The 26957-nt window shown below is 38.7% G+C and overlaps 1 protein-coding gene across 1 annotated transcript in view; it reads left to right on the top strand.

Annotated features, from left to right (window-relative positions):
• The window catches only part of LOC104070667 (protein spire homolog 1-like), a gene marked incomplete at its 3' end in the record, with an annotated part of 112878 nt that extends 88479 nt beyond the window's left edge, over positions 1-24399 (top strand). Inside the window, exons 7-12 of the mRNA XM_009580737.1 lie at positions 6833-6919; positions 7306-7435; positions 11048-11089; positions 18138-18301; positions 23279-23369; positions 24257-24399. Of these exons, the coding sequence (XP_009579032.1) occupies positions 6833-6919; positions 7306-7435; positions 11048-11089; positions 18138-18301; positions 23279-23369; positions 24257-24399 (657 nt within the window). The remainder of the gene's footprint in view (positions 1-6832; positions 6920-7305; positions 7436-11047; positions 11090-18137; positions 18302-23278; positions 23370-24256) is intronic.
• Between the last annotated feature and the right edge of the window lie 2558 nt (positions 24400-26957).

Here is a 26957-nt window from a genome sequence, read left to right as displayed (position 1 = left end):
GATTTCATGTAGATAGTAATGTTCATGGTTTTTATATGGCGTCTTAAATTTACGTAGTACATTGAGGGGAAAAACATGAAACCAACAAATGTTGTGTATTTTGTTTTCCATATGGCAGGCATTTAAAATTCTGAAAGACATACCTGCATATCATATGCTTGAACAAATGACTTGTGTTGGTTTTATGATAACCTTAAGAGTCATATCAAAAGTTCTGTCACGCTTTCCACTGACAGATTGTTTTAGGCTTTTCTTGTTGGGGAGAACATTTATCTTGAGTTACAACATAATTTTTGGAATTCCAGACTGTAAAGTGCTACCATTTTCTTACTTGAGTGATACTGTGACGGGAAAGGAAAACCTACAGTGGTTAAAAACTTTGTATTACCTACTACCTATATTACAGTGTTTGAAAACTTATGTTACCATGATCTGTTATGAATTTTCAAGGAATACTCGATGTAAAAATTTTTAAATCTTCCATTTGTAGAAGTTGAGCTTGTTTCCAGCATATCCTATTGCTGCTTTCAAGTAAAGACGATATGCCAAAGCAAGCTGGAGGGTGTTGATGGGTCTCCTCCTACATACTCATAAAGGTGCATAGAAGATTGACTTGAGGCCCTCTTTTTATCAGAACCCATTTGATATTTACTGTTGTCTCCCAGTTCTTTCTTTCCTTTTGGTTTATATTTTGGTCAACATGAAGATGTTCCTGATAAGCTAGCAACTGATCTAAAGGACTTCTTATCCCTAGTAGGACATTTTAAACCCCTTTGTCAGAGGCCTGTATTTGGTCAATGTCAATGTTTATACCTTGCACTTACTTATCTTTGCCTGTTATTAGTTACAGTGGAAGCATCATCTTAGAATATTCAGTGTTCAAATGTATTTGCTTTCCTGACAAAACCTCACAAAACCTTTGTTAGTAAGAAAGCCGTGATTCCACCAGAAAAATTCAGAGATAGAGGTGGAGGGGAGACGAGAGAGAGAGAAAGCGTGTAGTTTGTTCCATCAGAGATCATTAGAAAAAAGAATAAAGGAGGAAAAAATTGGAACTACATGGGGAGCAAATAAATGAATTCTGTTACAAATATAAATGCCTTTTATGTATGAGCTGAAAGTACTTTCCTAATCAAGATCTGGATTTAGACTATCAGATTGTATTTATTTTCTGCAGCAGATGTCGCTTAAATGTTAAATCAATAGGGTAGAATACCTACCCAGGTAATGATGTTATCTGTCTTTCCGCTAACAATTCAGAGACCTGTGCTAAGTGTTCATACTACCCACTGCAAAAGAGGAATGGTCCCCTCAGGACCTTGATTTCTGTATGCAATCAGGATAGTAGTTTTGTTTGAATGGGAACCCCTGGGTCATCTGATTTTGCTTTTGTCAGACTAGCCTTTAATTCGTCTTCTGCTGAGCAAGCTCCTGCCTCTTCAGAAGAGATTTTCTTCATTATATGGTAGATCTTTGAGGCACAGCTGCTCCTCTGCTCATCCAGACTCTGGCTGTGTACGAAATCCCTGCAACCATCGATTTTTGTCCTGCTATCTTGTCTACTAGGTAGATTGTCCAAAGTGACCTCTGGGCATAAACGTGAATTGGGATTACAATCAGCTGCAGGTACAGTACCTGTGGTACAGTCTGTGATGCAATTGCTGGCTTAGTCTGACAACTGCTAATGACATTGTGTTAGAAAAATAACTTCTTTCTTATTAGAAACCTTAAATTTAGTAATTTGGATTCTGCTGCAGGGTCTGCTTGAAGAATGTGCAAAGCATGCACAATGATAAGAGTGCAGCTTGACTTGAAATGTGTGAAGCCTGAAGGATTCACATAGAATTACAAGTTTAGTTAGATCACATAAATACAGCATCTTCTAGCTGACCGTTGTGGGTCAAAGCTGATTATATATATTCCCATAAGAGAAAACTGTCGTGGTTCTTGAGAAGAGGAGGAAAGGACAAGAATCCTAAATCTGAACTTTAAGGCAGCTTGGGAAAGATAGATAGTGTTTCTTTCTATCAGTCAGAACGGATGTTTGGCAAAATTTTTATTAAAAGCAATTTTTGCTTTAAATTTATAGGTAGTATTTTTAGACTTGGTAGCTTGTGAAAATGCGTATGCTATTAAAGATTACAAGAGGTTAAGTAAATTTTTTAAGTAAATGAGATGCAACATGAAGTCTTTACTGTTCTTTTTATGAATATAATGCTGTGTTTAAAGGAGTAGCTTGATCTGCCCCTGACTGCTCAGTACTCTGAGTAGAAACTAGGAAAGGAACAGATGTTCCTATTAGGTGCATTACTTAGGAGCTATTTTGGTATTTCAGACCATCACGTGTTGAGTTAACAGATGCCAATAACTGGAGCTGTCTGTTCTCACCCGTCTTCTGTCATAGTGCAAATATTCAAAATGTTTTGAAGATGTAACATGTCAAATTCTGGGCTTTTTGTAAATAGCTGGTTTCAGTAGTTTCAGTGACATTGGCATTTCTATTCAATAAAAATAGTTTCAAATTTGTGATCTCTCTATCCCTCCGATGTAATCTTTGCATGTCTACCTGGAGAGATTTAATAGCCTTTTTCTCCTATGGAGCACTCACTCCCAAAAAGTTAAAAATTGTGAACACTGGTAGAGTCAACACTTGGAAACGGGGAAGTTTAAGAATTAAGTTACTCTTACAGGCTTATTTTTTCTTTATTATGCATATGTGTTAAGCTACAGCTTTTAATTCCACATTGGTTCACAATTAGCTCTCTTTCCTGCGTACCTCCCCCCTTCCAAGATGTGCACCTTTCACTGTATTTCCTGAGCAGTGCTTATTGATAACTCTTATGTTACTTATTCAATGCATGGCTGTCAGGTACCTTTTATGTAGTATCCTAACGCAGCATTACATTGCATAACAGTTAAATTCTTCATAGATAGCAGTGCTTTTGTCTTCATATTCAAGCTCTTCATAAATACCTGTGATGCAGTGGTATAAGCTTGGCCATGTTGCAAGAGGGGAATTTAGCCATATTAGGTTGAAGCTATTCTTATCAAAAATATCCAGTAATTTGAATGTCTAATCTGAGAATCCTGTGGCATGGCTGTTTGGGTATTTTTTTTTTTTTTAATTAATTATTTATTTACGGTATTTAGCATCTTACAGTACTTAACATTAAATGCAATAACAGCTGTGCATGGACAATATTTTCATAAGCGAGATTTCAGATGTTTCAAGCTGGACATAGAGAATGTGAAGAAAAGACCTTGACCGGTTTGTCCAGCTGAGCATTGTAGAATCTGTCGTTCTCTTATGCGCAGGACTGATGTTGTTTTACTGAGTGGTATTCAGCTGCTTTAAGCAGGGAACTAGCCTTTTTTCATTTTCTGCCTTCGTCACATGTTTCTGCAGAAGTTTAGGAGTCATCCTAGGTAGAGCAGTGAGCTTTACAGTTCCTAATCATGCTTTGGGGGTATTCAGAGAAGGAGTGACTCTGTATAGGTACTATGCTTATCATGTGGTATCATAAATTTGTATCTGTAATAGATGTGCAGGAAGAGCTGTGCGAATACAGTGGCTTATGATGTGAAGTACCAAAGCACTTCATTCTTGGGCACTGTGCTTGAGCTTCCTGAGAGGTCTCAAATACACACTGTGTAACAACTATGTTAACAAAAGCACTATACTGTCTGCACAATGAAAGATGGCAAATATATATCTACTTATAATACTTTAATTCACAACAGAACTTTATCATGAGCTGTTCTGGAAGTGATGTAGCCTGCCCCCTCTAGCTAGTACAAAACAGTATCACTTTCATGTTACCTATTATTTAGAGATAGCAGTCTCCTACTTACTGCTGTCACCTTTTATAGTGAGACAAATACATGGCTGAGATAATTGAATGTCAGTAATAAGTGATACGGTTTTTGTGAAAGTCATGTGCAATGTACTTCTTGTTTGGGATCACCATTTTTAAAGATTAGGCTTCAGCCAAAGGTTACTAAGTACCATTTGCAGTTGTTTCTTTAACTGCAAATCCATATTTATATATTAAAATGTGATGGTAGCAGGTTGTGAGTGAGTAGATGATTACATGGTAATTTTTCTGTGCTTTAGCTGTTTAGATCTCTAAATTTCTGGTTGATTTTTATAATCATTGGTTATGCTTTTCCCACACTGCCAGTTTTAATGCATACTGCTGTACAAAAGCCATTTTACACACATGAAGATTTAGGATAGTTTTACAGTGTTTTGAGGTATTTATTTAAATACTAGTTTGCAGTCGGCGCCAATCTGGTATGTGAAAAAAAAAGGATAATTTTGTTGCTTGTTTTTTTTTCCCATGCATGTATCATGGCTGCATCTGTGCAATATATCTCTGATTTAGAATTTAATCAAGAGCTGTGAATTTTAATTAATTAAAAGGAAAAGATGCATGTGAAATTGCAGAGAGTTAGTTTGAGTAAAGAAATAGATCTGGTGTGGACAGAAAGGATAAAAGCTTCCCTTCGGTGTCTTTCCTGTCAGCATCTTGTTTGGGCACTGATTACCAGAAGGTAGGTTCTGCTACTGGTGCTCCTGCTCTTGGCTTGTTGGCTGCAAAATGTCCACTTGCTTTGCCACCAGCTCCCCCTGTATCCTGTGGAAAATCACTTAAGCAAATCTTACATTTCTCCTTCCAATCAAATGGGAATACTGATACTAATTATACCCTGGTGGCATTAAGTCAGGGCGTAGAGTGCCCTGAGGTGAAAGGCTCAGAGCCATGTATTATTTATTCCTATTGTCATGCAGAGGGTTGTTCCCCAAGGCTGGAACAGAGATTATCAGTTTACAAAATGGCTGTTCTGATGGTAATAATTCTCAACTTCAGCTATCAACTTTGACATCTGATGAACAGTAACCCCGGGAAGAGAGACTTCTCATTTCATTAATAATCCTGCAAAGCCTGCTGGCCTCAAAAAATTGCTCAGTCTTTAAACAGAAGAAATCAATCACACCACTTAAAATAATATTCTCCTCGTCATAAAATGTCAAATCACCGTTTAATATAAACCTTTTCAATTTTAATTTTTCTGCACTGTTTTTAGGAAGGTGATGCATGTTGCAGAGTTCAGCAGCTTGGTATTCTCTGCCAAGCTATTTGAAATTCACTCTAAGGAAGCTAAAGGGGTAGGTGGGGGGAACAATAGAATTTGGACCATGTCTGGGGTAGCATACCTCCAGAAAGAGTCCACAGGAGGGACTCTGCATCCGATTCCTTATCAGGGAAGGGATGAATCTTCTCTGGGAGGCTGTCGCTCTGCCTCAGCCTGGAAAAACGGCATGTCTGAGGTGAGCAGAGCTTACACGGAAGCTGCATGGTGTTACTGAAGTTCAATTAGGGACCTTATGGGCATTTAAACCCATTTTTCTGACTGCAGCATTCCTTCTGGTTAGCAAAAGTGCATGTAATTTGACAAACCAGAGCTGTGTCTTTCCATATATTTTCTGGCTACAGAGCTTGTATGAATAGTGTCTCCCAAAGAAAAATGAGCCAACTGACCCTTAAAAAAGAAAAAGAAAAAAAGAAAAAAAAAGTGCTGAAATTTGGGACACCTGGTCTAAGAAATACAGTGTCATGGGAATTTCTGTCAAATTGGAGGACATGGCTGACAGCCAGCTACTGTGTAGCAATAGAAGGTACCAGAAGGATGTATGGCATAGGATGCTCTCTCATCCCTGGCAGTGTGCGTGGGCACTGTGCTGTATGAAGACTGAACCTGACAGGTGGATTTTTTAAGCAAATCCATACACTTACTCCCAGCTTACAATTTATAAATTCTTCATATGATAGGAAAACTTCTGTTGCCTTCTTTTATATCCTGTACATATAGTGAATTGCTGACTCTTTGCTGTGATGTCTTGTCTATGGTCTTATGTCTAAATGAGGTATGAGAGAAAGAAATGTCTCTCTCTCTGGAGAAAACCAACCAAACAAGCAAACAACCCTCACCCAGCCCCTTTTCTACAGACATACATGATTTACAGTGAGGAAACCACTTCCTATACTTCCAATGGCATGCCATGGCATTCTAGTGATTTACTTTCTAGACATATTAACAAACTTCATTTTGCACTTGAGTAATCTTTAAAGTGCAGGTGAAGAGGTAGGTATGAAATGATGCTCAGGGCTTCCCTCTCCTTCTACTGGGATTTACACACAAGGGCACCTCTTTATGGCCAGAGCAGCGGAGATAGGTGGTAAAGACAAAAAACCAAGGGGAACATATTTTTCATCCATTGCTACAAGCAAATCATTGGTGATTGTGCCAGATCTAGCTTTTCTTTCACTTCAGTGCTTGGGAGATGGTAAGGAGATCAAGAAAACTGAGGCCTTAAAGAACATCCCTGTTTTCTCAGAGGCTAAGAGGAGAGTATTAGAGACTGTGTAATGGTTGGCAGTGAGACATGGTTCAAACAATTGTTCTTAAAAATGGTGTTGGCAGCTTTTCCTCCAAGCAAGATACAATCTTCGTCTGCATTCTCCCATAGACACAATTGCAGCCTTGACATTTGATTTCATCATTTCAAAATCCTAAGTATTGCTGATTAAAGCTGCTGCTGCAGTTGTGGTTATTCCGCAGCTGAAAAGCCATTACCGGCATTTTTGCTTGCCTGTGCTCTGCATATGGATTGTTGCTCTGCTCAGGACAGGTGGGTTTTACGTCTGGTGCAGGTGTCAGAACACTGCAAGCTCTGTCAAGGGTTGTTGTGAGTTTTCAGTTGATCTCATCATCTGCATGAATACGAATGCAAAACATGGAAATACGTATTTCATTTTCTCCTTTCCAGGTCAACGGTGACATTCCACCTCGATTAAAAAAGAGTGCCCATGAAATAATCCTGGATTTCATCCGATCGCGACCTCCATTAAATCCTGTATGTAATCCAGTGGGCTTCATTCCTAAGAAAAATGTGGCTTTTTAAAGCATGTTTGTGTCCAGGGAATATGTTAAATATTACGTTTTCTGACGTGGGCTTTCAAAAATATTGTCTTCTGTATAGAGAATGTGGTCTCTTAAAGAACAGTGTGTAATATCTTGCACCTACCAATTAATAACTGTTATTACCAGCAGCCCTTTATCCCTCTGGGAAATCATAATGAACTGGAGAAAAATACAATCCTCTTTCCAATTTATGTGAGTTTTACAACTCAGTGCATGTAAAATCATATCACAACATTCCACATTTTTTCCAAAAAAGTGTGAAATCTACTTTCAAGGAAGCACTGTTTTATGTAAATATGATTATCGTTATATCCCGAGGCCTCGGCAAGAAAACTGAAACCAACCCCACCACGGCCACGCAGCCTTCATGAAAGGATACTGGAGGAAATCAAGGCAGAGAGGAAGTTACGTCCAGTCTCACCTGATGAGATAAGGCGTAGCAGGCTGGGTAAGCACATTGCTAGTTTTTACCTGCAGCATCCACAGAAAACTTTCCGCATAAGAAGCAGCAGTATTAGCGATGTCTGTGCAGATGTCACGGAAGATAAAATTACTCTCATCCCTTCAGAAAAAGAAGGTACCTACAGGCTTTGCTAGGGCTATGCAGTCTATTTAAAAATATTTTAAAATAAGATACTGAATGGTTCAGCTTGATTCCCTTCAAGTTTTTAATGTAAGTATTAGATAAATTTAATGGCATTATATTGCTTGTTGCACATGACAGTTAATGTTAGATTTGCTCAGAATGGAATGGGTATTGCTTCTCCCTTGTGCAATATTCCTTACATATCTGCAAGTATTCTTTACATGTCTGTTTTTAGTTAATTTTATTCTCTTTGTTTCCTGTCGTTAGCATCATCAATTTCCTTATTTTAATTTAAAATCTGCTTTTATTTTGTTTGCTGAATCTATTGCTTCTATTTTGAATCTAAATATTTGCTTCATTTTCTAAGTTATGAACATGTGTTTGTATATATTTTCAGTGGGCAAATAATTCAGACTTGCACTGCAAATAATTTCATTTCTGCAGTGTATTCAACAATCCACTATGAAATTATACTAATACTATGCTTTCCAACGATCAGCAATTTGCATTAGTTCAATAGTTCTAATGACAAAAGCATGCCAAATGCAGTCTTACATTGTGACTTACATTTCTTTAAGAGCACGGTATTTATCTGTATCAGAAAAACTGAGCTAGCTGCATTTTTGAAGAGCAAAAGTGGCATCTTATGGCTAAAAAGCATGAAATAATCCACATATGTACTCCCTGTTGCTGCTTTTTGCAAAATATTTGTGCTTGCCACAGGTGCTTAAAGGCACTGGTCCAGATTCAAGTGGGTTATGACAACCCATTGTCTCCAGAGAAAAACAATTTCATCAGTCTTGCTTTGTTGCATTGTTTTTGAAGTGCTCGGTAGAGTTTGATGAATGCTTGGGTGCATTTTTAAAAGCATGATGTTTTGAATATTGTTTCTTTGGGCCTTGCAGTCTCTGGTTTGGATTCAGTTTACGCTTGCTCTATCAATTAATGTTTGTAACAGGCCTAGACATTTTTCCAAATGTAGGAAGCTTGTAAAAACTTGAAATGATTGCTTACTTTTCTTTCAAACATTCCATTTCAGTATTTTAGATGCTCACCATCTGGGAACTATCATGTTCTCTCAGGAGCAGGAAATTTGATCTAATAGATCTTTAAAATTTCTAACTGATATAAATTACATCAAACCCATTTAGTAAACAGTTTCTAAATACAATGTTAAATTTTGGAGTATTACTGGTTAGGACTTCCTGGGCTGATTTCAGGGCATGGCCTCCAATGAGGGATACCTGTCTTCCACCAATTCTTCATTTTTTGTTAAAGAATTACATTTTTGAGTTTTGGAACTGTGGTAATTCCTCTTCAGTCCAGTGAACTGTTTGGATAAATGCTGTATTACTGGAGGTGCAAAAGAAGATGCATGCAAGTTTTATTTCCCAAGTGTTTATTTGCTGCTGTCATGAAGAAGAAAAAAGAGCAAAGGCCTTGAAGATAATTTTTTCTTATGTTGAAATATGAGGTTTTGTTCTTTCTCACACTGAAATGATTGTTATGTCCAAAGTTCCTTTTAGAATAAAATGTGTTTGTGCAGAATTGGCAATGGAGTAATGCTAGTGATGTTCAGTATGGTACAAATAGATCTGCCATATAGTTTAGATGACCACTGAAGGTAATTCAGTGTTACAACATGTAAGGTAATAAGGTTTAAGGATTATAAATCTAAGTAGAAACACCATGTGGGACATTTGCACCATCTGGACAGAAATATTTGTTGCTATTAAAAAGAAAAGAAAAGGAGTGTTAGAATGAAATATTTGGGAGTGTAAGGTACATTGCACATGTCCCAGAGTTACTCCTTGTTGCTCAGTTTATAGCAGTCAAGAGCACAACTACGCTTGACTATTGGGGTGCGGGGGATGTACTCTTGCAGTTTCTCCTCTGTGACATGGGTGGACCTATGGCATGTGTTTCCCAGCAGCCACAGGCTTTGTCCCTCTCTCTGCACAACACATGCGTACAGGTAAGATCTTCTCTGCCCTGAGCTGCCACTGAGAAAAGCCAGCCTGTGACTGGCCACTCTCAATCTAAAACTTCTTTGGAAATGGTAATTTAATCTTGGTAGCTGTTCTCACAAAGGGAGAGGTTTGAGTAGAGGAATTGGAGTGAGCTTTCAAATGACCTCATAAAATCATCAGAGTAAGCTTTTGAGACAAACACAGCCTTGAGGTACATGTCCTTTTAATTAAAAGCATGGATTTGTGACTCAAGCAAGTTGAGCTAATGGAGCTTGGAGAAAACTTTGCTTCATGTACATGTTTTATCAACCTTCAGTTAGGACTCAGCATTAGGTGATAAACGCCCTTATGCTTTAAAATGTATTTGCCTTTATGCTAAGTTTGAACAGGGATTTAGAGAACTGTTTCTGTAGCTGTTATCTGTGGCTGATGTTGTCTAGTTAATGAACTACAGGAAAAATACCCTGACTCCTAAATTTGGCTTTGAGTCAGCCACCTACTGCGCTCACCACTAGGTTTATTATCACGAGCAAAACTTGTCCCAGAACAACCTTTTTTTAAACATCTTTTAATGCAGTGGTATGTGTGGCTGACAGGCCCTTTCATACCAACTTGCATGTTTATCAGTTGCCAAGTAAGACAGATAAGCTGATGTCAGTTTTGATGCGTTCTTGTACGTTGTTGTCACTGGGCTTGGCCTGCTTATTTGGATTAGAGCATTGAAATTTTGTTTTCAGTTGAGAAATATTGTAAGTGTCTACTCCCTGAATTACACTGGTTATTTGGAAATATAGATAGTTCTTTCCAGAAATAAAGACCATCTGACCACTTTCTTATCTAGGAATAAAATGGTTAGAGGCCCAGAAAGAAGAGGGTAATATTATGGCAACATTTTAAAGGCTAAGTCCACCTAAGGTTTTTAAAAAGAACAAGAATCAGCACACATCACACTGTGTTCGGCCTTTTTTCCCATCCTTTTCAAGGAAACTACTGCTCAAGCTTAGCTTCAGTGTCTGTCTTTATTACTTTAATTATAATCATTGGAGATTATGCTTAAAAAAATTAGAAATATCTTTATTTCAGGTCACTGAAACTTGTGTGAAATGTGGCTTTGTACTTTCAATTTTTTTCAGCTCTTTCTCTCTCTTTCTCTCCTCTCTCTCTTTTCCCTCTTCCCTTTGTCTCTCATTTTAATTGAAAAGATTCAATTTTTAAGATACTTGCCTTTTGTTTTGATATTTGATTTATTGAATTCCAAAAATCTCATTCTACAACTATACAAATATATTTATAATTGCTCTGTTTGCAAGTCCCATTTATGCTACTGTAGTTTTCAGACTTTGAGCTTTACTACAGTAAAGCAATAGTATGTCTGACACATTTTGGATTTAGGCAACGGAATCCAAAATGCCTCAAGTGGAGTTAATCTTTTGTTTTCATTACCCCTCTGCTTTTCTAATAGCTGAATTGTTTTCTTTTTGTTGTTTTTGTTTCTTTTTTACAGCAATGCGGCCACTTAGCATGTCTTACAGTTTTGACTTGTCAGGTAAAAGGTGCAGCAACACCTGACGTGGTTATTGTGCTTATTGTGAAATTTGTTCCATTTGTTTGTTGAATTCCCATTTAAGAAAGAAACTTGAAGGGATTCTTCCAAGATACGGTCAGTGAAAATAAAAATTAAGATAAATTACTTACTAATACCTACATTTCCCTTGCCACCAAAGGATGCTTAGGTATAGGAAACAACTGTATTTCACCTGAAATAGAGTGCTGGAATTCTGTTTAAATAAATAACCAAAAAAGGTGCCCCAGAGCTATTCCAAACTCTAAAAAGGATTGCAGAATACAGTGTCACCTTCAAGTCTGATTTACTTATTTATTAATCTGACCTTTCTGTCTTTACACAGATGACCATCTTTTGCAGTACGTCATTTCTCACGAGGATCCAAAAACTAGTTTTGAACTCGTCTACCTTTCTAGATTTAACGAAATACACCTATGAATACTAATCTAGAAAGGAACTGTCAATTCTACTGAGTGTTTTTACAGTAAATGCTTTGTGAATCATGAAATCAAAGATGTGCACCCAAAAACCTTCCTTCTTTACTGGTTAGCAAAATAAGTTGCTAAGGTTTGCTGGTAGTAGCTGACACAGAAGATTCGATAGCTGATCATTCATCAACTATCTAATATAAATTTTAAAGGTTCCCCTTGATGGGCCATTGGTTAGCATGTGCAGTAACTGTATGAACATGTTCTACTTCAGAGACAGCAAAGTCAGAGAGAGTTTGTGCCTACTAGCCAGAAAATAAATTCATTCCTCCCTCATTGTGCACTAACTTTCCACGATGCACAGGCCCAAAGACTCTATCATTGAGGATGGAAATATTCTACATTAGCCTCAAGGGTTTGTCCACTGAGGACAGCTTTTATGCTGGCTCTTACCTAATTTCTCCTAGATGACTCCTGAGAAAACCAGTCTCCAAATAAATCCATGCTCTCATTTTATGAAGAAGCAACAGCAGGCGTACCCTCCCCGCTTCCTTCCAGTTGCATGTAGAAACATCTCATCTGGGACTTTTGCATAGTTTTCGACCTCTGTTTCTCCATACACCCTTTAATCTCATGTGGTTATTTTCCCCATAGAAAGGCATAATCTGACTGAAATGCTAGCGTATTGTGAACTAGAAAGACCATAGAGAAGTTATTTGATTACTATAATATAAAAAATACAATAGTTTTGTAATATGGGAGCGAAGTTCACAAATGACCTATCTATGAACATGGCTTCATGTTCTGGCTGAGCCAAGAAAACAACTTGCCACTGTCAAGAGGTGAGGAGGGGCTCTCGCTGCTCCCTCTCCTCCCCAAGCTCCCCTCCAAGCATATGATTCCCCCTCCTCCTCTGTGCCAGTCCTGCTCATTTATTCACAAGATGACCTGTTAAAATCATGTATCCCAGGAACAAATACTTTTGTTTTTTTACAAGGTTGGTTTTCTGCTCTTTTAGTGATTTAAACCTGCTTACTATCTGATCAGATGATTAGAGAGCTGGCTGAGGTCAGATGATGAGCATGGGTGGATGGGAGGAAGGAATAGGCTCTCCCCATCAGAGGCGGTGGCAAGCTGTTAATCCAGCTCAAGCCCTTTTGTGAAACCTTACACTCATGGCATATTGTACAGCTACTACAGCTGTCTGGGGGGATTCAAATTATATATGTACGTGGTATCATGTTTTACTCCACTGAAAGCTGAAGGGTCCTCAGGGGGTCAGATAGTAGCATAAACAGGCAAACTTCAATTTTCAAAAAGTATTGCTGCTTTCAGATATGCCAAAAGTTCCTTCAGTTTTAAGACTATAAAACTGAATGTGACAGTGACCAACAAAAGGGAAATGTTCAGATCTGTCCTTCTACATGTGTCTGTCTGCTTCTTCTTTTGCCTTTTATTTCTAAGAATCCTGAGACATCCTCATTTGTTTAAATCCAAACAATATTTTTTAAAACCTCCCTTCATAATCCATTAATTCATTACCGTAATGTTTTTATGTTAAAGAAGGAGCTTCATAGCAATCTATACTGTCCTTGGATTTGCCCTTTTTGACTGACCACCGAAGAACTCTTCCTGTTTTCTTTATCCATCTTCCAAATGTGATTGTTTTTGGTTTTTCAAGTCATGTGGTTCTCAGCAAGTAGTATCATATGGTGTGACTGAGTGATCTGATAAATTGTCTTTAGAAGTAAATTCAGGATGATTAAAACATTCCAATTAGGTAGATGTGAGACACCAGATGAGCAGTACAAATGAATTAGGTGGGTTGGGAAGTCGATAGTAAGCAGATAAGCGATAGTTTTTAATGTTGTTGCTTTGCGTGCTTTTACTTTTTTCATTATTTTGGAGGCGGGGAAGGTATACTGTGCTTTCATTCTGTGATCACTGTTTCCACATTCTTGCTTTTTCACTGCTTTCATTGCTCTCTGCTTGATGGAATTGCTGTCATGAAAAAAACACAAACCAGCTGAAAAACAGAAGTGTTTCCTATTGAGTGCTAAAGGACAGGTGCAGGCTTTTATTATGCTTGCTGTCTTTGACTGGGATGATGCAGACCAGTTCTGAGAAGACTTTTGCTGGCACCGAGCCGGTGTAGCTGGTATGTCACACTGCCCGGCTCCACGCATCTCCCTACTGTTGTCATCCTGAAGAGGAGAGGAGGGGCACCTGGGACCTCCTTGTACCCTGCTGCCATTTCCTATCAGTAGAATAGAAGGAGCAAGCGGTAGCCACCTGTAATGAGAGTAATCTGAGAAGTACTCAGATATCGATTAGGGACCAGGGCAGCCATTGCCCACTTCCTCTAATAGAAAAACAGCTTAAAAGCAGCTTCGCTTCTATGCACTGCGTTGAATGCAGCTCTAAAGACCAGTCATTCCCACTCTTAACACTCAAGTTCTTACCTCAAAGCTGTATGCATGGCTGCTTTGAAGTTGTTATTCAGAAACAGTTTGTAATTGGAGGTGGGGTGGGGCAGGAGATAAGAAATAAGAAAAACTGAAGCATTTAAACCCAAACTTCATGGGGATTGTTCCTGTTGTTCCCAACCCTGTAAGGTGATGTGTATCCTATGATCTTTGCCTCAGACCAGTGTGAGGAAGGAACGCCACCAGGTCCTGGTAATCTCTTCATTTAGATAACACGATAGTAAATGTGATGTAAACACCAGCAAAAGACTGGCAGTTTGGTATACTGATTTATTAGTTCTCAGGTTTGACTTCAACATCTAAGTCCATTGAAAGGAACAGCACAACTCTGTTACCATTATTCATTATATAATCTTTCTCAGTATATTATCATCATCATAACTAGCAAAAGGTAAACCTGTATTAATTCTGCAAATCCACTTTAGCCTTCTTTTAAACTCAGTCTAAAAATGATAGGATTGAGGAGTACATTTGCTGTATAGAACAAAATTCAGGTTTCTGTTGTCATTATTTGCCAAGGAGAGCTGGGTAGGAGGCAGACAGCGTATGGTTACATGACTGCTGTGGCTTGCATGTAATGTGTGGCCAGCTTAATTCCTTGTTTCGTAAGAGACGTAATCTTACATGTAAATAAAGGCACATTTCATATTATCCTAGGGTGGGTGGTTTTTTTGTCTCCCCCCTCTTAAGGCTAGTCAGCAAAGGCCAACACAAAGATCAAGTAATCAAATCAAGACCTTCTCTTCTTTCATTTGTCTGTTGTAATGATAGCTTAGAAGAAACTCAAAAGAAGCCAAACATATTCATCCAATTTGCAGGTACTGTTCATTGTACTTGCTGCCTGAAAGCACGGAGAAATGACACTCTCCCAGTGTGTCTGACTCTCTAATAAAATCTTGAGCCCAGCCTGTTACTCACACAAGCCTTTTTAAAATATCATTTGAATAATCTTCAAAACATTTAGATGTTCTATGAAACTAGAGATTGTGAAACTACTATCCATTAAAAAAAAAAAAATTAGGTTTTTGTTTCAAAGAATTCTCCATGAATTTCTTCTGTCATATTCATTTTTATAAGCATTAGTCTATTGGTTATTTCTGACTTGTTTATCCTGATTAATTTTATCTTGTTTATGATGTTGTATGATTATTTGCCACACGGTAGTGTTTCTGTTGCCTGAGTACATCACTAAAATAGCTTAAGCAAAGTAATAATTTTTTGGTCTGTATATGCCAACAAATTCTGGTTTTAATTTTGGAACAAGTTATTTTTGCTGAAATCTGTTCGCTGAAACTGTAAAATTTCATGATCCTTTCCTTAAATTATGATAATCCATTTATTCATGTATATCCGTTCTGTAAGTGCAGGAATGATAAACTGAACTTGAGCACTATCAACAAAACGGATTTTATAAATTGGATGGTTTTCTAATTTTACTTTTTTTGTTGTTTTTTATTCTTTAGTGCTTGCAAGTTGTAAAAACACTCCCTGTTTTTTTTCCTTTAGAGGAAAGAATGGCGATAAATGACATTTCCTATTGAAGAGCCCTTCAAAACAAATACTATATTGGATTGTCTTCTTGATTCACCTAAAACTTCTCTGGTATTTCAAGAAGACTTATAAACCAATATATGAACAACTCATACATGTGTGAATTTAAATAACAACTGGCTTAGGCTTTGTAGGTAGTGATTGGCTACATAAATGACCTCCAAAATGGATCAGAAATTTCCGTTTCTGGGGCCTAAAGAAATTGGGCCTAAATTCTTAGAAAACAAAACAAAAAAAACCCCAAACAAACAAAACCAACAGCAACAAAAACAAACAAAAAAACCCCATACACACACAAAAAAAACCCCCAAAAACCAGAAAACAATTTATGATGTACCCTGGATATCCATTCCATCACCTCCCATAGTGCTAGGGGATGTCTGGTGGATGCTCCCTCCTCTTTCCTTTCCCCAGAGCTATCGTGTGTTTTATTTTTTTGGAAGGAGGGCAATACTGTTGGCCTTCCTATCATTTATTCTCCCAGTGAGTCCAACGGTACTTACAGGCCATTCTTCACCATGCCTACCACCAGGCAGGGGAGTCACCACCCGGGAAGTTTTTGGGAGACGGGACACCACCTTTGGCTGTTGTGTTGGTAGTGCTGGGGCTGCTTCATTGGAAAGTCTGTTCAGGAACCGCCCTGTGCAATCAAAAGACAAATCAAAGGTTTTTCTCTTGCTCATTTGGGAAACCCTGAGCTTCTTCAATCAACTCAGCTAATTATGAGGTCTCAAGAAGTGGTACTGGCAGCAGGGAGGTGAGGCAGTTCAGTTTTTGTTTTCCTGCTGTCGCTTTCTGGGATTGCGGAATGCATTTGATGTGGAGGACGCCCATGCAGTACTCGCAGAAATCTAGGAGGGAAAAAAACCCATGACCTATAAGCCATAGTCCTAGTCAGGACACCCATTAGTAAAGCCTTTGAAGATAGGAACTAAGGGTTAGAGAGTCTAAGTCTTTGATTGCAACTCTTTGTAGGGAGGACCTGAAGGCAGTAATAACACTGTAGTACACAGATTCATAGGCTTGGAATGTCACCATGACTGTAATAGTCCAAATAATTGCCTTTTCTTGTACTCCCTGTTGAAGGTATGATTTATAGAGGAACTATAATACATCCCCTATCCTTTCTAGCTCCGTTTCCAGCATTTAACAATAACCTAATTAATTCTTTAAAATATATGTTGATTTAACTTACTCCCTTCTTACTTATTTTCAATAGCTGCTCCGGTGAGAATGTTGTAAAACAGACCTACTGCTGCAACTGAGGCTTTATCTAGACCGTGTAGTTTTAACTTACCTAGTGCAAGAACGGCTTTTATCAATGCAAATTGTGTTGTAGCAGCAGTGACCGTGTCTGTTTATACCAGGGCAACTATGTTAATAACTCCAAATGATGTGTGAGTACTTACATTGTTGGCACTGGGAATATCTGGGTGATATCATTTCTCTGTCATAGTCCTCCCGGTAACCTAGGTACGAGTCATTTGACCTTCTGTGCCTCTTTTCACCATGTATAAAAATGGGAATAATAACTCGTCATTACCTTAGCCTTAAAATACCTGGAGGTACTTTGTTATTACAAGACTGGGGAAGGAGTCCTGTAATTACATGGGTAGAAAAACACATTTGTAGAAAGACCAGATGCTTAGGCATACATGCAAATGGGAGATTAAAAGCTTCTCTTCCTTCTCCCTCCAACATAATTTTCTTCGGATTGGAATACTGCACTTTGTACTTCTACAGGGATAAAACTGATTTATCAGACCAAACTCTAAGCTATCCTAAAATATCAAAGCCTAGGTCATTATCTTAATGTCTAAGCTAAGCTAGGCTAAGCACAGCAGACCCAATGCTTACGTTATCCGAGATGCATCTTCATTGCACACTGGCAGAAATCCCAAGTAATTTACTCAGTGGAGTTACATCCTTGTAAAACTCATGCAGACGAAGATAGAGCTGGAGCCTGATGTTTCTGCTGTTACATGAAGATTTGACATCACAGACATGCTTTTAATACAAATGACCGTGCAAGCCTAAGAATTGTGCATATTTTTGATGAATGCTAGTTATTTAGCTCATTTTCATTCCTTTTCCGTATACTGAAGAATAAAGTGTAATTCTGTCCTCACAGGAAAAACTAGGTTTACTCCATGCTAAACCTCCCAATTTCTGTGTGGCGTTGTCTTCAGATTCACTGGAAACCCACTTGTCCAGATACAGTTGTGCATTCTTCTGATACTTGTTATATAGTTAATCATAGACTATGAATTGAAGGAAGAATATTTTCGGGGGTTTTTTTGAAGTTGATTGGTGTTGGTCTGAGGTTGGTTTTTAGTATTGTGCACTACTGCTTTTTCCACTGCTTTCATTCTTTCATATTGCTTTTGTACCACAAGCCATTGCCTGTAGTTCTCTGAGCAATGTATTGCTGAAGTAAAATAATTGCACACATATAACTATCACAATAATTTTTTTTCCTTTTGTGTGTGTTTTCTTGACAGTAAGGTTTGAGAAGGCAAAATAAAAATTAGGTCCAAACACCAATTGTTCTGTTTCTTTTGCTAGATGTATCTACGCCAGAGGCTGGAAGAAAATTAGCGGATGCCTCTGTAGTGAATGGTGGCCTGGCACCACAAGGAAAGCAGAATGGGGCCACACAAGTGACAGTACAACGCAAGAGACTCCTTAAGGCTCCCACGTTGGCTGAACTTGACAGCTCAGATTCAGAGGTAAAAAATCAGGACACAACTTTCTTCTCGATTTGTCAGAATTGAGTCTTATTCCTTAATTTGCTGAACTGATCAGCTGAGAATTGACTTTGCAGATGATCATCTGAATTTTCCATGACTGCTTTGTCAGCCCACAGAACTTCAAAAATATTAGATCAGACCTCAAAAATGAGAATATTCTTTTAAAAGGTTAAATGCTAATTTTGGCCTTAAACCCGGTATTTACTTTTTTTTCTAAATGCCCAGTGTCTGTCCACAGTGTATATGTAGCAATTATGCTTTTGGGAATGCAGGCAAATGTGTTGCATCCTTCTGGCACCCATGCAGGAGCTGTCACTAAAGGACTCAGATGTGAGGCCAGCCTCACCGTACCAGCTGTTAAATAAAGAGCATCGGCTGTGCCGGAGGGGTTGCAGTTTGGTGCAAATGTCATTGCGTTAGTTTGCTATATAGCAAACACCCAACACATGGGCAGTAACACCCAACAAATGTTTCACAGATGAGGACAAACAAATACCACTTAGATGGAGAAACAACTTTGAATCCATCCTCTCTCAAATGGAGAGTTAAAGATTTAAAAAAGCATAAAAAGGAGAAAAGCTTAAAAAAGCTCTCTAGCTTAAAAGCTGCATTATATATGATCCTCAAGAAGTACCAACATTACATCCTCAAGAATGAGCTTTGTCTTCTTGGACCAGTAGTATTATTAATTGAGTTTGGACCTTTCTGAAAGTTAAGCTGTCTGGAAAGCCCATGCAGGCAGGGTTTATTCACAGAGACTAATTTTGGCCTGGGGAAGGCAGTCTTCCCTGACTCTCTTTCTCTCCAGTAAATGAGGAAGGAGGGGTTTCCTGACAGGGCACCTACAAAGGTGTCTGAGCTGAAAGATAGGAGACTGGGGAGAAATATATGTGGGGAGAAATTTATCTCTTTGCATACTTTCTTGATCTGTGAAAGGTTGGCCCTCTTTGTATTAGGGTTATCCTATGGGTGACTTGTGTGGGTGCATAATTTGGTGCATCTATTCTGAAAGCAGAAGAGATTTGCATTCTGAAATCTCTCAGCAGTCTTTAAAATTACAATAGAGGCTATAGGAGGTTTTTAATATGAATGAAACTGGGCAGGATGCAGAAATATTAAGACCTGTCAATGAGAATTGGATCTTGAACTTACAGCTTCCCAGCTTGTAGCTCCATGCATCCTGAAGCTAATGCAGCATGATATTTCACACGGAAAAATGAGCAGAAGTCAGTAAAAAAATTTTGTAAAGGGAAATGTGAAGTGATTCTTGTAGGAGAGAAAAATAAGATGTCTGACTGTGACTATTGATTAGGGAATACTGTCTAGGCAAGCAAAGTTGTATAGAATAAGCTCTGGAACGTACGGCAAGAGATAAATTGAAAATAAATCAGCCACATCGAGCTGTCGCAGAGAGCAAATGCCGTACTGGTTTGAGTCAACAGAAGTAGCTGGTAAAGCAATTAAGACGATTAAGATGCTCAGCAGAATACTGGTTGGGGCTCAGGAACAGTGCTGAAGTAGTGTAAATAAACAATCTTGAAGGGAGTTTAGGTGAAATTTTCCAAGCTGACGAAGGCGGTGGAACATAGAACATTTGAGGAAAGTGAAGATCGCGCTGTCAAAATGCCTTATTTATTTCCTGACTTTTACTTTGTGTGTAACACACAGAAGAGCATATGTGTTGTCCTGATTGCCTATAAATGACTCGGCTACCTCTTTGCCTGCAATTTGAATTGGGCTTAACCTATTTAGAGTTACTCACTGGGAGTTAAATTATGACTATGTTATGCCCTAATTACAGGCTGCAAATATCTGCACTGCTGAGCTGTGGACCTCCAAATGAGCTATGATGCAGATGCATTTTCTTTCCCCTGCATCCCCTTTGTTCTTCTCTCAGCTGTGTTGTGATGCAGACTATGCCCCAAAACTCAGTGTTACCTGCCAGAGGTGAAAGGGAAGGTCTGATAGAGCCCTATGCCCATTTGCTGGCAAGGATGAATATTGTACAAACGGTTCCTGCTTTCTGTCCTTGCTTTTTTCTGCATCGCCTCTAGAATCACAGTTTCAGAGGGGGGAGCCGGAAGTGCCATTTTGCTTTGTGTGGCTAAAAGAAGTAGCAATCTAGTAGTGATTTTTGATACAGATGTAAAAATGGTATCTTCCTAATGAAGCTACAACTATCCAGACAAAAATCATGTCAGTAACATATTCAAAAGTTTTAAGGTGATGCCTTTAAAGCTGCAGCTTTCTCAGTACATGTAAAATTCTAATTGTTTAGCGCTCTGTGCAAAGTGCGCAATCCCAGATGTTGGGTTGATCCAACTTCAAATGTAAAATGTCAGATAGTCTACCATAACAGTCAACAGTTACTGTATTGATATGAAGAAATTCATACCATGGTTCATCAGTAGTTCCTACACAAGATTTTATTATCAAAAAAACCTTCAATGTTTGAGAAATCGTAGGACAGTAATAGCATTTTCAGTGCATGTGTTTATGCACAGAAAAAATAATATGAAATGACAAACCAGGAATACCTGTTATCTAAGTAGGATGATATGTCAAATTTAACATACTCCTGGCTTCCATTCTCCCTGGGTTGTTGTTTATACTTACTATTTTTTATACTTAGCCATTGGCTCTGACAGTTCATTCCCTCTCATTCTTTAGAATAAGAAGTGTGGCTCCTGGAATTTTTCTTATAGGTCTTTACTATGGAGGAGCCCCTTACTCTCTATTTTTGTCCGTTTCTTTCACTGTTTTTTTCAAGACTCCGAGGCCACTGAAATAGCCAGTGTTCATCCATTACTAATGAAGTAACTAGAAATCTTTCACAAAAATGAGAGCAAGATGGAGACATCTGTGTGCTACATGTGACTGAGACATCATGTCCATCTCGAGTTCAGAAGTGGAATGAAGAATGGTCAATAGCTATTTCTTTCCACTGAAAGGTGGCAATTAGCAAAATTAGATGGACATGTGAAACATTTCTGTAATCCCTATTTTACAGTTTTACGTTAAAATATATATAGGCTTTTGATATTTTCAGGTGTGCACTTTGTTTTGTCTCTCTTCTGTCTGTGCCAGTGTTTCAGACACAGGAAAAATGGAAGAAAAGGGAGAACAAAAAACGCCAGAAAAGCATGTAAATAAACTCAGTGCGTAGACTGTTGCTTGAATCAGCATAAGATGCCGACAATCGAAGCACTTACAATTTTTAGTCAGGACTAGGTAGGGACCCACAGAACAAGAGACTTCTCTAGAGCAAGGATTGCTTGGATTGTGCTCCAGAGACAGCTGTTCCCCACCTGCTCCTCAAAAAGCCCTCTCTGAAGCCCTGGCTGCTCTTCATTCATAAAAATGAGCAGCACAGCACCATGGTTATGTTTTTTTAATTGACAGCTTAGTTCTTCATCTTAGCTTGTTAGCTTCTCTGGCAATGGGAAAGTAATCTTCTGCTCAGAAGAATTTGACTTCTACAAAGTGAAAAGTTTAGTAGTTCCCTTTGTACAGGGGTTATTCTACTTCACAAAATTTAAATGTTTAACTCTAGACTGGTGAACACTGTTGCACCTCTTCTAAAGAACAGTGCATCCAGTTGTCTTGCAAGTTCTCCAGTGGTCTTTTAAGGCAACCATGCAGCATGAAGCAATGATATGCAAAGCTATCTGAGCTAGCTCTGTAGCTAAATTGTACTGGTTTCTGGAAATAAATCAAACTTCCCTATAAGCTTCCTATCACAACTGTTTGTGGCATCACACTTGATATGTTAAAATGAATATATTGTTTTGGGATCTGAGCTGGTTTGAGTCCCTTTGCAGAATACTATGTGGCATATACGTGGGAACAGTATACATCACAGTGTCCTCACATAAAACGCATACCCTTGGGCTAAGCATAAAGTACAGATCACCTGATGGGAATTTGTAGAGGCCTCTGTCCCGTGATGCATGGTGCTCATTGAGGTGATCCTGCCAGCTTTTCTTCTCTGACTTGCTGTTACCAAAGAAGGCAATCTTTCAGCCAATGGAGGTTTTTCTGTTTGTGATTCACGTAACTAAGGAAATCGGTGAGAGAAAAGCTCAGCCACTTGCTGGATTTTAGAGCAGGTCACTTGGTTGATCTGTAAATCTTGACAACTTAAATGATGTAAGTCTCCTTGGTTAAAAGCATTCACATTAGAGCTAAAGAGCATTCACGCTCAGTCCTCCAACTCTGTTCCTTTGGGAGGCTCCTGTGATGATCTGTATCTTGCTGGTATCTGGTGGCGGAAGACAGAGGTTTTAGGTGAAAGCAAAGGATTTAATAATGCTTTAGATAGCTGAAAGGTGTTAGTCAAAGCCCGTTTCACTTTCATTCATCTTGCAGGAATTGCTCTTGGCTGTGGTGATGAAACATGCTTATAGAATGAATGAAATTTCTTTTAAATACAGAAGAAAGGAGAAGCGCACCAGGATCAGGGGTTAGAGAACAGTGCAGTGGAGATCAGATTAATTTCTCTTTACCTGAGTCACTTGTATGAGTGGCTCTCATTCCTTTGGAGACCAGAGAAATCTAAGTGCTGATTCCTTGCTACTGTGAGACATAAAGTTGAGTTAACGTATCTGCTGTAGCTGCAAACCCGTAGAAGTCCTTGAATACAATTGAGGAAAATTAACAGGTTACAATGGATTCATGCACCTTTCTTCTGATCTTGTTCTTTCATGCAATAGTTAAATACACTGAATTCCAACCATGTACCATTTATTCCAGTTTCTAAAAAAACTGAGCACTGAAAATTCCATTTACTCAGTGCTGTGTAGGGTCAATGTTTTTCTCAGGACTTCTTCTAGGGCTTTGAGTGATTGAATGGTGCAAAATACCTTTGATAGCTTGTGATTTCTGTGTGCTAAGAAGCAGTAAGAGAAGAAAAAACAATCCCTGAGGAATTCTGTTTCTTTTCGTCTTGCCACACAGGAGGAGTCAGTGCACAAATCAGCAAGTAGCAGCAGCATCTCCCCCTCACAAGTGGAAGACCCCTCTCAAGAAGGCACCAGCAGCAGAAAGAGTGAGTTTTGATGAGAGAGCCCAGTGGCTGCTTTTACCCACTTCTGTGGTCTTCTGTTCTATGAACTTTGTCTGAAACTTTTATAGAAAGCTGAAGCTGAGTGTTGTTAATGCAATAAATCTCTAAAGCTGAGCCCTAGAACCTGCTGAATAGGTCAAATGTGATTAATGATTGGAGGGCATTAGCCTACAGTATATGTGGATATCTGTGAAACAGAAGGTGGTTTCATACTTGAATTTGATGTGGAACTGTAGAGGAAGTCAGAAGTGAATGGGGGGTAGTTTAGCTATGCTCATCTTATAAAAGGATTTGTTGCTGCAGAAACACGTTCTAACCTAAGACCAATTTAAATGTTTCCTGCATCTCTGTCACCGTGGCAGTGAATGTACTTGTTTGAAAGACACATAGCAATCACCAGTATTTCTCATAAGTACTTACTGGGAAGAGGGGAGGATCTGTTCTTTTTTTTCAGGCACGGTTAATTGTAGGCTTTACTGTGTAATAATATTTTTCATTTGTTTCAAAGTGTTTCAGTTTCACTGGAAAGGCTTTGTAATGAAACAAGTAAGCTGTGCATGTATTTTCTGTGCACGATGGTTAAATAAGTAGAATAAGCCAATACCCTGAAACTCTGAATTTATATACAATGGTAACTGGACAGTAGCATGCCTGGGGTGTACACTAGTTTTATGAGTATTCCTACTCTCTCAATCTGGAAAATGGATGAATGTGATACCTGTCTTGAAGGTGCTCTGAGTACGGATATGTAACTTCAGCCACCAGTAGTGGGAATTCTAGCAAATCAGTGGCTAGTTTAAGTACTTAGCAATGTTATCCAACAGTCTGTCTTAGAAGAACTAATTTTTTTATGCTGATTGAATCTTTAGTGCCTCCAAAGTTCTTGCCCATATCATCTACACCACAGCCTGAGAGACGGCAGCCACCTCAGAGACGACACTCCATTGAAAAGGAAACACCAACCAACGTGAGACAGTTCCTACCACCTTCAAAACAGAGCTCCAGATCACTTGTAAGTGGAGTGGGTGGTAGGAGAGAGAAAAAGAGGCATGCTAAGAGTATAATGAAAATTAAAACTTGGCTTCAGTGTGATTAGAACTTGACTCAAAGAAAACTCCTCAATTCAGAAACAGCCCTTGGCTACTAAAGACGTTTTGAAATCAAGATTTGAACTTTGTCTCTCTAGCATATTTATCCAAAATCCCAGGTACAGGTGCCTCAGAAAACATTTGCACTTTGATTAGGACTCTGAGTAAAGCCACGTGCCTTCATTTTATTTCAGAATGTTACCAAAACAGACGAACTTCACCTTACTGATTTTCCATCTGAATAGAGACAATTCCAAAGCAGTGGATCTATTTTGGGATTTGGGGGAATTTTTTAGTTGATGGAAGTATTTTAGTTAATGGCTGAATGATTGGAATGGTTTCTTTTCTTCCCACCTTAAGAACTTGTGTGGTAATGTTTATACATGTGAAAGCTCTTTCAGTAATCCAAATCAAGGTTTGTCTATATTGCTTTGTTGAAGTTACTGAGGCAAAAACCTGTATTACTGCTTGAAAAGAAAGTACAGTACATTTGATCAATTAGCTTTAATTGAGAGCTGTTTTCCAACAGGGTATAAACAGCAAAGGGTATGAAATCCTGGTTCTTTTATGCTGACATACTGATTAGTGCTTTGTAATTTCATGCAGGATATGTTCCTCGTCTCTTTTCCTACCAGCAGGGTTTCGAAGTATGCCCCATGAGGTGCTAGTGAATAGAGAAATCGATAAACACATCCTAGTTTTGACAGGAAGGGAATATTCGCTCGCCCCGACTTGTAGTGCAGTGGTATTAATGGGCTTTGAAGAGTGTTTTTGTTGGCCAAGAGATGGTGGCCAGGATCCAAACCTATTAGATGATGAAGTTGAGTGGTAACAAGAAAATAATCTCCAAATATTCCCACAACATGCTTCGTCCCCTTCTTTTCAGAGGGTCTGCTGCATTTTTATTGTATCCTTCCAAGAAGAATGTAGTTTCTCATTCCAGGTGAAGGTCAGGTAGTAGTGTGTTGATAAACACACAATACAAGTAGACTTCTTCTGCCAAAGTGAACTTGGAGCAGAACATAATGCACCAGAACAAAGCTGGAGGGTTATTTCAGCATGCATTTGAAGACACTGTCATATAAAATGGACTGCCCTGTCATTGCCTGCTGCGCTCACTATGTGTGGAAGCACAAGCTTTGTTTTCTGATAAGCCCAGAGTCATTAACAGACATACTGTTTAAAGGGAAGAGGGGAGAAAGCATTGTATGTTATACTGATGCATTTGCTCCATTGAATTTTTAGTATATCTAAATATGTTACATCGTAATACTGATCTCATATCATGCATTTGAGGGGATCATGCAACTTAAAAATCTTATATATGAAGCCGTTATTTTAAATAGGTCAACAAAGTTCTTAACAGGACCTTTTAACCACATAAGTATTTTCCTTCTGTCAGTCTGTTCACTGACATATGCCTAGAAAGATATATACAAAATAAAACCATTGCAGAAAAACTAATTCAGTTATTCCACTCCCCCTTAAAAATACTAAAGGAAAAGGGAGAAAAAAACATTAGATAAATCAGGCTAATGTGGGAACACATGGGAAAGGTTTTACTAGTTTCTTTTGTGCTTGGGGTTTTTTGTTTGTTTGTTTTGTTTTGTTTTGTTTTTCGTAGTCTTCAGAGCACTGTCACCTAGCTTGGTTTTAGCTATGAAGTGAGAAAGAAGGAAAATCAGTAGTGAAATGATGTTCTGTTAATAAGAACCTATTTTATTTGATGCCTAGAGAGCTAATTCTTTAACTTGGCAATAGTGCCCTCTAGGGTGTGACAAACAACTCCCACAGTACTTTTGTTTTTAGTTTTGGTAGATGGTTTCTGATATGCTGGCACTGGCCCAGTTCCACGCTTTGGCTTACTGCAAGTCTTTCCTTCCCTGGAGAGAGGCCAGCTTCTTTCAGTGGCTGCGCCAGATGCTGCATATGTAACGTTGCCGTTCCTGGAGTGAACGCTTCTCAATAAGTGTAGAATATTATTTCCTTTTTATTTGACTTCACACTTCTTCATCCCTTCCTCCAGGATTGATGAAGTTTCATTTCTTATCACCTACTCCTGTGACCCCAGTTTCTCTTCAAGGTGAAAGAGACCTCGTCAATAAATCGCCCTCAATGCCAGTGAACACAGGCAGGGGTTTGCTACAGTCTCTTAGCAGGATTAGCAAGAAACTGGTCTGTCTTGCATACTAACGACGTTTTTGTGAACTGGCAACTCATCAGAGTTAGACATAAGTAGGTGGGGAGGGGAAGCAAACTTGGAAAAATGCCAAGCATAGTCCTTTTGATATGTCACCCTACCAGTGCTACATGGAAAGGCAGGGCAGCTCAGCGATTTTGGGGGGGTCAGCCCTGGTGGTGTGCTTGCTGTAGTGAGCTGACCTAGTGCCCAATCAGTGAGGTGAAGCCAGTGTCCTGAGATGTACATACGGATGCCTTTGTAGTCTGTTTGCTTTTTTTTTAATTATTATTATTATTATTA

The sequence above is a fragment of the Fulmarus glacialis genome, unplaced genomic scaffold, assembly GCF_000690835.1.
Source record: "Fulmarus glacialis isolate BGI_N327 unplaced genomic scaffold, ASM69083v1 scaffold28800, whole genome shotgun sequence".
NCBI classification, from domain to species: domain Eukaryota; kingdom Metazoa; phylum Chordata; class Aves; order Procellariiformes; family Procellariidae; genus Fulmarus; species Fulmarus glacialis.
Note: the sequence above shows the minus strand (reverse complement) of the source record. Positions and strands in the feature narration are given on the sequence as shown.